Here is a 15,595-nt window from a genome sequence, read left to right on the forward strand (position 1 = left end):
TAGAGGTCTAGGTGCAACATAATTCCTCCATACCACATGGAATGAAACTGAGGGCTTAAGATGGAGAATGCTGGTCTTTCAGTTTTTCTCACTGAGTCCAACGAAAAACAGACACCTTAACATAAAGCATAAAACATTTAAATGGGGCTGAGGAGAATACAGCTGAGCAAGTGCTGTGTTATTCAGTCCAGCTGGTGGGAGCTGGAAATGATACAGGAGGTACAAAGTTTCATTTCTACTGGGACCTGCAGTATTAATTTCTGACTGAAGAGGACAAGGCTAAAAAGAAGTCCTGAATAGAAATGTGGTGTCCAAGAATAGAGAGATTAATATATTGTAAATCCTACTGCTATCAAGACAAATACACAGGGAGGAAGCCATGATCCCAACCATCTGTTTATGGATAAAGAAAAAACCAAACGTTTTTCAGCCCCTTCAGATTTTGAGAAAAACGAAGACTCCGCGCTTGGGGGAAATAAAAAGCCAACAAACCAGAAAACCCCACTGAGCAATCCTGATTATAAAAATGAGAATCCCCATCTTGTTATGTTCAAGCCTTTAAGTGTGTGCTATGAAGTAAAACCATTCTCCTACAGTAGTGTGAAACACAAGAGATATGGGTATCTCAATGATACGGAATGATTAAGTTGCATTTGAGTGTACACATCCCTGTAACATCAATGCATCTGTGCTTATTATTACCAACACTAAGAGATGCTGCAGAGAAAGGTGGAGGAGTGCATCTCCAACACAAGAGCAAGGTCAGATGTATTAGTTTACCTTAAAACTTCGCCAGGGCATTGACAGTTGTTCTTCCTTTTATTAATTATTCAAAAAGGTGTTACTGCTTTAATTTGCTTGCTATGCGTGCAAGGCAGTGAGTTTGTTTTGTAATGAAAAATCTCATTTGGAACAGTATAAAATAGATGCAGCAGATTGTCTTATTTTGATGTCAGCCTGCTTTTTCTGACTGTGTGTTTCATCAGTGTCAATGGAGCCACCCTCAGCCTTAAGTAGACTATGCCACTTCTCCCCCTTCTCTCCCCAGTCATCTCTCAAGGACAGAAACTGAGGTCATGAAAATACAGACTGTTTATGGTAAATATCCTAAAAAGCCATTAATTATTTTTGGCTGCTGTAATATGCAAATATGCCTAATTCCTGTAGAAACTATGAAAATCTCTGCACTTCCAATCAGATGCCACTGGGTTTATATTAGTACATCATGAGCTCAGCAAAATACATGAGATTCTAAGGATTAAAATATATTCGCAGTATTTCTTTCCCTTCTCCACTCCCCGCTCTAAAAGTGAAAAGTATTTCTGCTTTTTAGAGCAGAAATTATACCTCATGCAGTAATGACGACAACCGCATGGACTCTAAACAAAAACAATAGCTTGCACGAACAAGCATCCACTGTACTGCTCACACACTAGAGAGAAGCCTTGCCTTATTGCCTGGTAATACAGCGTTAGTTTTCCATCTCTGGCATTTACTCAGTTTTCATATACAAGTGTGAAAGTTTAAGCCACTGAAAATCTATTAAGGAGAGACTGCAACGTAACTAGCACTGAAAAAAGCAGCTCCTGAAATGAAAGACACAATCAGAATAATGAGGTTAGAGGTCCTATCCTGACAAGGCACAGGTCTGGCAGTGCAAATGGGATACAAAACTTATTTGCCAGTTAAGGATTTCTTCAGCATGGAGCCATCCCAGTCATCACCCATCCTCTCCCCTTCGCAGTCCAAGCACAATGGGGATGGGGAATGACAGGGTACCACCATGTTCACGCTACATATGGCTAGTTTGACAGCCCTTAGGCTGCTAATGTAGCCTGCATAAGAGAGAGTGGCTGCTCTACTTATTAAATTAGGCTACTGTAATTTAAATTGGTTGGGATGTGGCCAAAATTCTGCTAGAACTGGCATGCTGCAGTCAGAGCTTAAATGCATCTTTGTTCAACACCTTTGGTTGCACAGAAAGATGCCTACTTCAGCTGAAGTGTAAGCTGGAGCTTAAGCATAACGTCTTCAATACCATCCTTTCCATGGCTTTGTGAAGCTAAGTGGCCTGACAAAGACGCGTTTTGTTTAGTGGTCCTCACTCCTTCCCCTTCCAGTAACACAAGTTCTCCAGCAGTTTGGCATGAATCATACAAGGCTGGGCTTGTCTTAAGATTGGAAGCCTCAAGCCTGCCACGGTAATTAACTAACCTGTATTGATCTATACTAATAGATAGCGCACACAATAGGGTAACTAGGCTTTTATATACAAAAGTAAACCCCATATTCCATACTAAGAGAAAGCTTCTGTGGCCCCACCGCAGGGGCACGGAAATTTGGCCATAAATGAGAAAGCTCCATAACCAAAATCAGAATCATTGCACTAGCAGTGAGTAACCAGCAGTGAGGCGGGTTGCAGCTATAACACAGCTGACAGGAAGGGGGATGGACTGCTTCTTGTGGAGAAAGTAAACATGAGTTAGTCTTCCTGGTCTTTTTTTGAACAAGAGAAAACAAAATAGTTTCTAGAATCACACATCAAAACCAGTTTCAGGAAAACCGTAGTGAAACTTAATGCCAGGGCACCGCAAGAAAAGTGCTGTTTCCACAGTTAAGGGAATCCATTCATTGCACTTTTTTTCTACTATTCACTTTTATATCATATTCAGATTTATTCTTCATTAAATTCTACTGCTCTACTCTCTAATACAGCTGAAGTCTGACAAAAGATTTATAGGCATGCTGTTTGAAAATACGTCGCCTTGTTCAGTAAACAGAGGCAGGAAGGAAGCAAAAATGTTATTTCCCCCTTCACCTCTCTCTTCCTCCCTCCCCTCCCCTTCCTCTAACACACTGGTTTCATGCTCATTGCTCTACTTCTAGATGTGATCATAAACTGGCTCAAAACATTTGCCTTGCAGGGACAAAATCCCACAAATTGTCTATACAGATCCACATTTCTGACTCTTCTTTTCTTCCTCCCTTCCTCCCAGCATCTACCTTTCTCACCTTCCATTCTTCTTTTTTCACTTCTTTTTCTTAACAATCATCTGGTACATACTTCAGTAGGCACAGTGCAATAACTGAAGGGGAATCACCAGGACAAGACTTATGCACCCCTTAATCCTTTACACTTCGAAGGTGTAAAGCCAGCCAGCATGGTATACCAGCTAGCAATGAAAAAAAACAAACCAAAACAGAAATAGAGCCTAAACCACATATTTCTGGAAAAATTATTGTTCACAATAGCAAACGTTATCTTGCAATGTACAAAACTGAGTGTATTTTACAGCTCATATTGATCAGTCATTCTGTCTTTTCAAAATATTTCATAATTTTTTTTAATTATTCACATGTACTTTCCTTTTTGATTGTATTAGTCAATCTTAAAGTGATTTATGAAAGCAGTCAGTACTATGTTTCCTATCTGACAGGCAGGAAACTGAGCTAGACAAGAGACGGACCAAAGCTGGCTGCTGGCAAAGATAAGGCGAGTTTCCATTTCTCCAGACTTCCAATTCAATGCTGTAGTGAATATGTGTCTCTGTTTCTCAGTCTGTAGGTGAAATCAAGTTCTTTCAAGATGTTTTTTACATAAAATATTTAATAATTGCAAAATGGTACATTTACAAAAGATTTTGTCTAGAAGTGGCACACAATGCTACTGAAGTATATTTGCATACATACATATATTTGCATTACTTTATCAATAAAACTCTTCTCTCCTTTTAGACAGAAAGCAGATTTCTGTACATTACAGTGAAGACCTTACTATGGTAGCGTCATAAATGAGTGAGACATTAGTTTCAGACAAACGAAGCCATTTAGGGAATCACAATGAGATGTTACCTACCAAATTTTTGGTCAAACCTCCACGCTGGAACGTGTGCATTGTGCTTCAAGTTGCTGTTTGTTGGCAGAGGCACTGTTACATAGATGGGGCCATTCACGGGGATTGGAGTCCCATCACTGTTGAGGAGATGAACACTGACTGCAGTGACAGGGGTGAGGTCATACCTAGTGCTGTTTCCTACCAAGAGAATGAATGAACACTGTGACTACAGAATTTCCCAGAATTTAAGATACACACACCCACATGGTTCAACACTGCAGTACTGCACCAACATATTTCTCAAGGGATGGTAGCAGTAACCCTGCCTTACAAAATTCACAAGACAGACATATATGCTTCTGTATTTTTCACTTAATTTTGGAAAATTCTGAAGACAAGAAAACTCCAATACAAAAATCTCCTGCATATATTTTCTCATCTTAATTCATCTTAAATAAATATCACAGCCATAATCATGGCAAAAAAAAAAAAAATCTCACATGCCCATATTATAACTAACACACACCCAAACATGCAGTGACAGGGCAAGGATGATCCACCTTATGTTTAAGAATGCCAGGATGTATTTCCTTTGGCGTCTCACTGAAATAAACCAAGGTAAATGGATTACTAGGACCCACAGTGTTATCTTCTTATCTGTGTTAAGATAATAATTATTCTTTATGTTTAAGCTGCATGCCAAAGGATGTTATTTCATGACAGTATGATTTGAAAAAGCATTCTATCCCTTCAACCATTTAACCAAATGAATCAGTGACAGGGATGAAATACCACAGACATATAGATGTATTCAGGGGGAAAATGCTTGAGGTTTAAAACCAAGGAGATCTGGAGCTCAAAACAATAGCAGTAGCAGATTAAACTGGAAGAGATGGAGCTTCTAGTTTTGCAAGGGGCATGAGCCATACAGGTCCACATTGCTGCTACGAGCAGCAGCTGTGCCCTCTCCTTTGTGCTGGCTCCAGGGGTCACGCAGCCACTCATCCTGGTGTGGGGCTAATCTGAGGGAAGGCAGAGGGGTGCCTGGCTGGCAGGGAGCAGGGTACTACCCCTCCTGTAATCCTGGTGCCTTACATCAGTGTAAAGTACCTGCAAAAGCACATTCCTACCCAGCAGTGGTATGCCACCTGCAACACTGAGGCACAAAAGGTCCTTAGGAACCTGCAGTACCTCAGCAACAGTGCTCATGAGGATGAGTACATTCGAGGGAATAGCAGGAAAGCATTAGGACCTTTATGATTTCTCTTAACAGTTAAGTCTCAAGCGATTGCCCTTACTAAATTCAGTATCTCCAAGTAACAGCTCACCAAAGTTAAGACTACCAGGAAAGGCATGGGTAGGGGGTGGAGGTGCAGGTGGCAAAAGGAAGGGAAAAGAAAGACAAAACTCCTCAGAATTTTAAATTCTTTGGATTTTGCAAGAGGTGCCAAACTGAAGACATGGAAAATAACCAGAAGTAACTTTGCATGTGGCTTATTTACTATAGCATCTACTCTGATGCACATTTCCCCCAGATTTCAAGGCAAGTGTCACTGCTGCATTGCTGACATGCAAGGGCATACACACTGCTTTGATCTACTGCGAACAGAGGGGCAGAAAGCTATCTTCCGGAGGGATGAAAGTATTGAGAAAACAGACACTCTGAAGATGGCCATATAAGAAAGCCACACGGCTAACAGAAAAAACAGAAAAATAAGGCTTGGAATTTCAGCTAGGGCACAGGGGAAGGTTGCCAGCCTACCCAAGCATTTGTATATTATATGCTCCAACGGTGCACAGTATCATCCCCTTCCAGCCTTAGAATATAAAAGACAGATATAGAGGAGAGAATCAGTGGGGAAAAAGCTGTTCCATTATCCCTGATCATTAAATCCACTGCCTCTGCCATGCACCTATAACTTCTGTCAGATTGATGCTTGTCCCCAGGTCACTGGACTTGGGCCCCTAAGTTTCTCAGGTTGGTATCAGAGAAAAATTCCTGTTTCCAAGTATCACAGAAAAATTCCTGTTTCCAAGTATCACAACCTGTCCACATTCTGTTATATACAAATTCCTAATGACAAAAGGTATAATTTCAGGTTGTAGAAACATTTAGTTCAATATCTGAGATTTAATTCTTTTTTATATTTTATTTAATTATAGATATTGAAAGTTCTGACTTTTGTTCCATTACTGTCTTGATAAAGCATACCTGCCTAATATCTTAATGAAATTAGTAAACCTCAGTAAAAACGAGGTTTCAGCTCCAGAAAAAGCATTCTGATGGTGAAACACTGCATCTCTTTTACTTAAGATGCACTGACATTTTGCTCAGTACTAGGCTGAACAAATTACATTAGAGGATGAAGAAATTTCTAAAATCCACTGACCTCTGGCAAGAAGAAATAATCCTTCAGTTTGCCACCTTGCACAGTACGTAAATGATCATTAAAAGATAATGTTTTCTCTTTTCTGTTGTGAAAGTAAATTAAAATCAATGCTTATGAAACTCTCACATGCTATAAAACTGATAAGCACAAGCACAAATTAAATTGGAATGAACTTCAATAAATGTCAGCTTTCATTTATTTCTTGTCATTTTTGACATCTGGTGACCTGTAAAGGGCTCTAAAAATAGTCAGAGGAAAATCCACTGTGACTTAGATTTGACTCTTCATAAAGAAACAAATCAGCAGCAGTAATGGTTATTTAGCCAGCTCGGTCCATTACTGCATTAGTTTGGTTAAAAGAACATGATTTTGTGAAACCATCCTACTGCTCTCCAACTGGTGATTAATACAAACAATAAGCTAACACTATACAGGCTTGTCACTACTTGCAGCTAAATTCTTTCAGTTTTTACATTTGGAACATGCTGATTCATGCAGTGAATTTTCACCACTCCGTATTACTACTTCAACACCCAGTTGGGATTTTATGAAAACTGTCGAACTCACAGATAATAGGTTTTGGTTAAAACAACTGTTAAGTCACCCTGGCTAAATACTAGCCAGAGAACTGCGCGGATTAGCTGGGAGGACCTCTCCAAAACTCTACAGAATGTAAATAAACTGTGAAAGAACAGAGGACTAACTGGGAAGGGGAGGAGAGAGAGAAGAGAGGGAAGGGGCAGTGTTCTGGAACACTGCAAAATTCCCATGCAAATTACTGCTAAGTTTTTTTAGAAGTCTAAAATTTGTACATATTTTTCTTTTTCTCTTGAGAACAGAAATACTAAAAAATACCCAGCAGGAGATTATCTCATGTTTTATTCCTTCAAAAGTTTTTCAGGTGAAATCTTCACCATGCCGCTCAGAGATGACGAAAAGTCAGTCAATCTAAGTTTAGGATTTTAAAGCTCCATCTTTCCACAGCAGGAGAAACTTCTACTAAAAATAGAGGATATTTCACCTATACTATAGTGCACATACAAATATACTGTATTTGTATAATCTGTATTATGCTATACTACAGTATTCAGAAAACAAGGCTCTTTCTCAGTCTCTTAAAACCCATTCCTTTGCTGGTCATTTTGGTCTTTTGTGACATACTTTTACTTGAAGGCTAATAAACATCAAAACCAGGGCCCCTATGCTCAAGCAGAAAAGTTCCCATCATGCAAGCATACAGAAGACTAAAAAACCAAGGGTGTATTCATCTGTTTTGTAGGAGGCTAGGAGGTAAAACAGGAGAATGATGATGTCCTGGTTGTGTAGTTCCCATGAGAGGTGATTAAAATCTGGCAAGACCTGTTTTCATTAAATAAATGCAATGGTGGGAAGTTGGGTTGCAGAGCACTAAGGAAAGATTTGGGAGAGAGGAATCCCACACACATAGTCAACAGTTTGTTCAGTGGGTTTAGAGATAAAAAGAAAGCAGATGAGGAAGTAGACAGATGAGTGAGATTAAGTGCATTCCTTTGTTTTAAAAAAGATAATGAGATACTTGATAGTGTCTGAGTATGAAGAGCCAGAGGAGACTGAAGGCTGAAGATGAGAATAGGGAGATGACAGAGAGATAGGATGAGGTGTACTCACTGGTGCAGACAGAAGGACTGCAGTAAGGTAGCAGACACATTTGTAATTGTAATAGAAAAGGAGATATTCAGATTTGTACAAAGGGAAGGGGAAGCTTATTTTGTGGGTTGTTGTTTTTTTTTTTTTCTTCAGGGAAAAGCTAGCAAGCTCAATACACACCATTTACACACATTACCTAGCATTCAAAGACACCTAGATCAACACATCACAAGCAAATCCATCCCAAGAAACATCAGGGAGGGACCTCGAGGGGTTATTTAGCCTGCTTCAAAGCAGGCTCAGCTATGCCTATGCCATCCTCACAGGTGATCATCTATCTCTGTCCAACACCATCAAGCAATTGATTCTACAGCTTAAACTATCCTCACCTCAGCAAGGTTTTCCTAATCACTAGTCTTGAATCCCTCTTGCAGCACTGCAAGTCTACTGCTTGCTTTCTAACCCAAGATGGACACAGAGAAAACTTTATTCTCCTTTTCACACCAGCATTTTAAGAATTTGAAGACTTCTATGCTCAATCCTTCTATTTTTCTCTAGCCTACACACTACCAATTATTTCAATCAAGACTAAATGAGAAGTAGAGTAACAGGCAGTTGCAGCAATAAAAATGTATTACAGTTCTGAATTTAACAGTGATTGTGTTTCTACTATGAATTTCCATTGTTTTCCCTCTGGTGCTAGATGAATCTGCACATTTTTGACTGAAGCTGGATTCAGAAGTATTAACAAAGCCATTGAAACAACACTTAGCTGAAAAAACAGAGTATGAAATCCTTGATATATAGACACTTCATTTTTAGAAAAAGTTTAAGAATTCTATGGCATCCTCAAGTTAAATTCTCTTTAGTCACTTCACATTAATCTCCGTTCTTGTATGTGCACGTGTGATATGTTTGGAGGCTCAGCTCTAAACTACAAGTGTAACAAACTTTTCTGATCTCCCAAGGCCAAGGAGTCTTCATCTTTGCTGTTCAGTGGCCCCATTTAAGGGATAGTGGACCTTGTTCTCTTGCTTATAGGAATAGCATTTTGGTAGGACCTATCACATCACCCAAATTTTAAAGAATGTTTGCTGGAATGGGGAATGGAAAAAATGATATGGTCAAAAGTTGATCCCTGGACCGTATGAAATCAGAGCAAAACTGAAGTAGTGGGTTACCTGTTCCATTTCCATCTAATCCCTGCAAATAAGGAAAACTGTCCACTTCCCAGGGTGAACTTGCTGCAGTCAGATATGCTGTCAAATCACTGTAGCTAGTGTTCTCTGGTAATTTCACAGATCTTCTCTGAAAGTGAACTTGTGGCTGAGTCCGTGCACCTAAAAAAATTAAAAGTGACTTTATATCCAAGGTGGGCAGAATATTTAGGCATTCTTATTTATGGAAGCACATATACAGGATTTTTTTTTAATTATGAATTGCAATTTCTTGAGACATCAGAAGGCTAATACAAAAGATGAGGAAAACCAGGATTTTTACATTTATTTTGCAGTTGCCATTATTTTTTCCAAATATTACAGAGCAAAATTGTGAATGCACCTGATGTCAGAAGCTTTTCTGACTGATATTTCCCTGGATCACCTCTTTAAAGTGATTTTCTAAAAGACAATTCTACCTATAGTCGTACCTATAAGTCCCAACTAAACTGTGTAATTTCTGCATTTAATTTTTACAAAGCTTTGGCCACATTAACTATCTCTAGTACTGAGATAATAGTCACTTTTTCTTTAAATCACTGGATAAAAAGATTCACTTAAAGCTTGGGTGAAAAGAGTTTCCATATTTTCCCACGCAAAAACACATCTAACCAGAACCAGATTACTTGGCAGATAAGATTTCTCTCTTTTTCTCTCTCTTGTACAGTTTTAGTGTTTTTTTTCGAGATGACTAGGTGTTAATTGAAGGGTCTTTGCTTCAACAAGATTTAAGACTATTTCATGTACTATGGCATTTCATGTCTCATTTAAATCCCAGTTTATAAAGTCAGTAGTCTTTTTCAGTACATGCTCACCACTAATACTGTTTAGCAACACACAGCAAGACTCCATCTGCAAGTTTGTGTGTGCAACATGCAAATTAATTTTTAAATCAAAAGCTATTGTATTCTCCGGAGCTCATTTTGCATACTCACAGAACATTCCCCACACGGCACAACATCAAGAGGCAAGCAGGTTTTTTTCTTAATTCACATTGATTATGCAGTTCAAAGATGTCAACTCAAAACAATTTTGCTTCTTTTCCCCTATTAATCTCTGGCAAGCACTTTTAGGTTACATGTAACTCCACTGTGAGAAAGATTAAAGAGCTTGACTCACAACTCCTAAGCTTTATAACTGCCAATGTCATTAACCAGGAGACTGGAATCTTTTCTTGCATTATTTTCTAGCAGGAGCTCTAGCCATGAGAAAGTATAAATTCCACAGAATAAACTCTGTATTGGCCAACAAAAATTGTTATGCAGGTGGGCAAGTAACTCCAAAAAGCTGACATTTCTTTGGTAATTCTGCAAGAAAAAGCTATAAAACCACTTTTCTTTTTTAATTTCTGAAACATTTTAAGTATTTACAGCAGGCTCTCACAACTGGCAGTATCCTTAAGTGTTTAAGATAGTCATTGAGCACCACCCATGTGAAACGGGAAGAAATCTGCCTTACCCAATTTCTAGTCTTAAATGGAAAACGACATAAAAGACTAAATAAATCAACTGCAATGAACTCAGTGAAGGCTTCTCTCTCGAGTGCTCTGCGATACTATAGTAGTTTGCTGTACCTCAGGGACAGATCTGCTCAAGTACTTGGGAACCTCAGACTGAACTGCTGAACAGGCTCCTACAGCCCATAGGGATAAACATCCACAGTAAGAAATCAGAAAAAAACCCCACCACAACAAAGAAACCGGCATTAGGATTATCTCTAACAATTCAATGTAAAATTGTAGGATTTTCTACTAAATCTCTAGTTAAGATGAATTATTCAGGTTGCAAAGAACAGGTATTATATTTCCAAAGATCAAACTAATTAAGAACTAAACCCAAAGTAAGTGTTTGTTGAGTCTGTAACACAGTAGGTCATGCAAGCTCTGAGGTTTTCTATTAAAAATGGTTATTTTGTAGCATTGGCAGAGGCGTAAGATGCCAAATTTTACCCAGACAGGCAGGACCCCGAAAGCCAACCTCGGTTTCTTGAATCCTACAAAGCAAAGCATTCCTATGGCTGAGCCCCAAACCTGGCTGGAAACCTGTACAGCAATCAACTTGGATGTAAGCTTTAAGATGGAAGAAATAATTGCCTCTGTAGATAGTGCATTTGCATACAAGTCAGTGCAGAGTAGTTAATTCACACCCTAGATTAACAAACTCCTTGATATGGATGTTCAACCAAAACCTGCCACTTACCCCAACTCTCCCTTCAGCTCCTCAGATGGGTCTCCCCAAACCTGAAAAGAGACTTCAAAGAGGCAGAAGGCCAGGAGCTACCAGCGAAGGACTTGTGAGGGATGCAGCTACCAAGGCTTTTGCCTTCTCTCACTGCCTTGCTAGAAGACAATCCAATATACTCCTTTAGCAAAGGCCATAAAGGATTTTGGGGCATATGCCTGGGAATAGACTTATTGAGGGAATTGGAAGTGGTAAAATGGAGAGAAAGACTCTTAAGAGTATATTTCAACAAGCCAACACTTATCACTGAGAGTGGATTATTATTATAGCTTCTATTACTGAAAATATCCAGTTTTGATTTACAAAATCCAAACAAACTCCAAACATATTCAAGTATAGAATTGACATGTAAGCTCTCTCCACTTGCCAAGTGCACGAGGTAAAGGACTGCTGAGCACTGATCTTATCTTCTTTAAACATCCTCTTCTGAACACACCAGCCATGATTCGAATGCTGTCAGCTCCAGTTTGCCAGTGCACACCTGAAGATGTAGGAGTCCCCGTAAGGCACCTCTTGTCAGGCTGGATGCATGACACGTGGCACCACACCGGCATTTGTGCTTCAATGTGAAGTAACATTTGAAGCACGATCAATTCATGCTCTGATTGCTCAGATGTCAAGGCAGATAGAGGGTACCCATACTGCTCCCTTTCACTGAATGCTGAATTTCAGCTCATCGCTGTGCCAGTATTAAATAACTTAAATGACCCAGTGGCTGGCAAGCTCCATCCCTTGCAATTACTGACAGACCACAGCAGCGGATTGTAATGCCATCATGAAAATGAAGCTGGCTGCATAAACTCAGACAAACTTCTCAATTGCATAAGTCGCTTGATTGATTAATTATTCAAAAGCAACTGGTAACTTATTGTAGTAGACAGGCCTTTCTTTCCCTTTGGTGCTTCAAACACCAGCATTCCCAGCCTGTTCCCGGTATAATGAGTTCTGGTTTGCTCTCCCTTTTGTACTAAAGTAACTTCTGATAGCCTCTTCTGAAGCACTGCAAAGTTACTGGGAAATAAATTGGAGAAATATCAGAAAAACTAAGTCACAGGGATTTTGCATGGAGACTAGGGAGACTCCATTCAAATACTGGTACCATGTCTAGGCTGCCTTTCATTTAGTTTTTATCCTAGGAGAATTCCCAAGAAAAGGAGTGTGGGCTGGTCCCACAAAACAGTTTTTACTGGGCAAGACTGAGAGAGAGCTCAAATCCCAACCCTTAGAACAGTCCAGGTACCACTTTCCTCCTTTATCTTCTTTCTCTGCTATACCAGCAGAGCCAATTATTCTAATTTAAATATATTGGGAACACCCTGGATCAATTCACTGAAGGGAGCAAGATTACGTGCAAAATATTTATGAGTGTCACTTGGCAGTTACAGATGTCCTTTTAACATCTCCCGTTTTTTTGAAGAAAGGAAGATGTAAACATGAAAAGACTGTTTCTTTTCAGTTATTTGCATAACATTAGCACATTTGTATAAGAATAAAAGTATTTAATACACCATGCTAGTAGAATACTGCTGGTAAACAATGTTTCATGTTTTGTCTAAAGGAATCCCTTGTGGTTTAACGCAGTTCACCATCCATCTAATTTACCACATTAGATAACGTCAGCTCTCAAATTGCAGAATATATGTGTGGCAGCTGTGCTGTTCTCCAGCTCCTTCTGAGCATTCCATCAACTACCTAATTTGTTTAGTGCTTTTTCAGCTCCAGTTGTATCTAGTGCTATCATTAATGAAAAGCCTGTTGTGTGTGTATGGTTTCTAACCGTAAAAAAATATGTCAGGAAGCCATAACTGTAATATATTTCCTCAGATAAAACATTGTTATCTTGGAATATTATTGAAGGTAGTATTCCCCTGTTATTAACTATCTGGTAGAGTTTAAAATTATAGTAATTGTAATACACGTGAATAATACACAGTTTATGCACAACAAAAGTGCTAACAGGATGGATGTCCCCCTGTTTTGGTTGATCAAGGTATCTTTAAAAACTTCTGTTCTCCTGTTATCAGACTTATCTCAGCTATCACATCAATTGAGCTAAGTTAGGTCAGATAAACATTTTTATTCTTTACTGTGCAATTCAGAAAACAGTGTTCATCTGACTAATACTACAGTTATTTTAACTTCTGTGGCCCTACAAAAAGGTGATCCGAACTTTATTCTTCTAACACAGTGAGTTTCCTCCTGTAGTATGTGGGTTTGCAGCCAGTCTGGTAAGGGGTCCACAGGAAGTACTTAAGAAAAGCAAGTTTATATAAAGTATACAACATTGCAGATATAAGAAATTTTCAATTGTTGTATACCCTAAATTTCTAAGGCACTCACAGTAGGAAGCAAGAAACAAAACCAGAGAAAATTCTTAGACAATAAGAACATCAGAAAATGTTTATTGCAAGGAAGATTAAATGAGGCTAGATGAAAAAGCATCCAACAGATAGCAAAAGTCATTCAATCTCTAGCTCTCAAATGGCACACAGAAGTCCAAACTTGTTTATTATCAAGTAACTCAAATCCCCCCAAACCAAACCACAGCAGTTAGGGATGAATTTAGCTACTGATCAGTTTTGTAAAACTATCCACAGAGATGCAGTCCCCAGGGAACTCAGACGAACTCCCCAAGAAATACCAGTTTCACCAATGGGAGCGAGTTCAGAAAGTATCAGGCTGTCAGGCTTTTTGGTTAGCGTCTCTCAAATTTCAGTTCTGACTTCCAAAAACCAGCATACCTTGAAATCCTGAAACTATCTGGACTACATCGTCGTAGACCATTAGAGTAGCTGAGCGTTCAGGAAGAAGGCCGAGACTCAGTGAAGAGAACACTGTGGGAGAGAAGTGGTATTTGAATTCTTACAACCATAAGGCAACAACAGCAGCACTTACTTTCTTCTACAATTTTGCAAAAGCAGGCCACCCAAACTATTAAAATCATATTGTATACATGACAGAAACCACATGCATTTTCTAAACCAAATAATTAAATTGCCAGGGTAATTATTACTGAACTAAACAACATGTTCTACTCTTTTGACTCCAAGTCATGCATGGTAGCTCAAAGTACAGAATAGTGCAGTGTAAAGCAGGGTTTTGGGTTATAATTCCCAGATCCACAGAAAGACTTGTCATTACATAAAAAGGAGTGAAACACTAACTCAGACTGAGTTATTTTTCTGTGAAACAGCTATACTTCTTGCCTCAGGAATATTTTAATGAAACTTAACTTTTAAATACTTTGAGATTCTTACATAAAAAGTCATACAAAAAGGCAAAGTATGATGAATAAGTCTGAACAATTTGCTTTAAAATACAGCATGTCCTTACTGAGTCACCACCTACGCTGCAGAGTGCTATACATAGCAGAACTACTGTCGTTCCACCAGTGATGTAAAAGGGGACAGATAAACGGTATTTGCTGCAAGAAATCTGCCTGCAAGGACCACCTTTGCCACTGGATACTGACATTCCTTAAAGGGGCTGTCCGTATGCACACACATCTTTGGAGAGTGAAGAACACGGTATCATTTCATGCTAAGTTCTAAAGACCCAGAGGACCAGAAATATGTATGGGACTAGCCACTGGGCACACCTGACTCCCGCACCCATGAAAACAGTAAGAAGTAGACCTGCCTGCAGTCCATGTATGGCTTTCAAAGATAGAAGGAGAGGAGGAGATTAATGCAGACCAGTAATTTGGTAACTGGGCAGCATCCCACATTTGTACCTGGAAAGTACTCATCCCATTCTGAAGTGACCACAAGCTGAAGCAGACATTTCCAGAACTGATTAATAAAAGAACAGTGCAAACTCTTCTGATTTTCTGGAATTTGATAAGTTTCCTCTAAATTAATATGTATTACTTAATCCAAGAGATGATACAGATGATACCTACAAATAAGGAGATTGTACACTATTTCTGTTTTAAAACATATATTCTCTTTTTGAAGATCAGAAATTTTAGTGTTTGAGAGAAATGCAGGAGAAAGAAGAAACTAGGAGAAACACACTGTGAAGAACCATCATCTAAAAGATGGTCTTAAAAACATAGATGAACATTAAAAAAATAAAATAAAAAACAATGTTATTGCAAGTACAGCTGAGAATTTTCTTTCCAATGCTCTACATGTGAAACAGATCTAGATGTCATGCAACGTAAGTAAGAAAGCCTAGAATACATAGCACTAAGGCCACACAATTAGGAAATTTGTTTGTGTCTACTCCAATTAATTTGTGTGAAGAAAGCCAATATAATTTAGACACCCTGGGGAACTCAATACA

The 15,595-nt window shown here is 38.9% G+C and overlaps 1 protein-coding gene across 5 annotated transcripts in view; it reads right to left on the minus strand.

Annotated features, from left to right (window-relative positions):
• The window catches only part of FAM171A1 (family with sequence similarity 171 member A1), a 98,374-nt gene that overhangs the window by 18,058 nt on the left and 64,721 nt on the right, over positions 1-15,595 (minus strand). For 4 of the 5 annotated variants that reach the window (XM_056336486.1, XM_056336483.1, XM_056336484.1 and 1 more), the window contains 3 exons: positions 14,050-14,142; positions 9,033-9,191; positions 3,857-4,033 (listed from right to left, as the gene is read on the minus strand). In XM_056336486.1, the coding sequence (XP_056192461.1) occupies positions 3,857-4,033; positions 9,033-9,191; positions 14,050-14,092 (379 nt within the window). In that variant the 5' untranslated portion in view covers positions 14,093-14,142. The remainder of the gene's footprint in view (positions 1-3,856; positions 4,034-9,032; positions 9,192-14,049; positions 14,143-15,595) is intronic. The other variant, XM_056336485.1, reaches the window with a different exon arrangement.

The sequence above is a fragment of the Falco biarmicus genome, chromosome 4, assembly GCF_023638135.1.
Source record: "Falco biarmicus isolate bFalBia1 chromosome 4, bFalBia1.pri, whole genome shotgun sequence".
Lineage (NCBI taxonomy): Eukaryota > Metazoa > Chordata > Aves > Falconiformes > Falconidae > Falco > Falco biarmicus.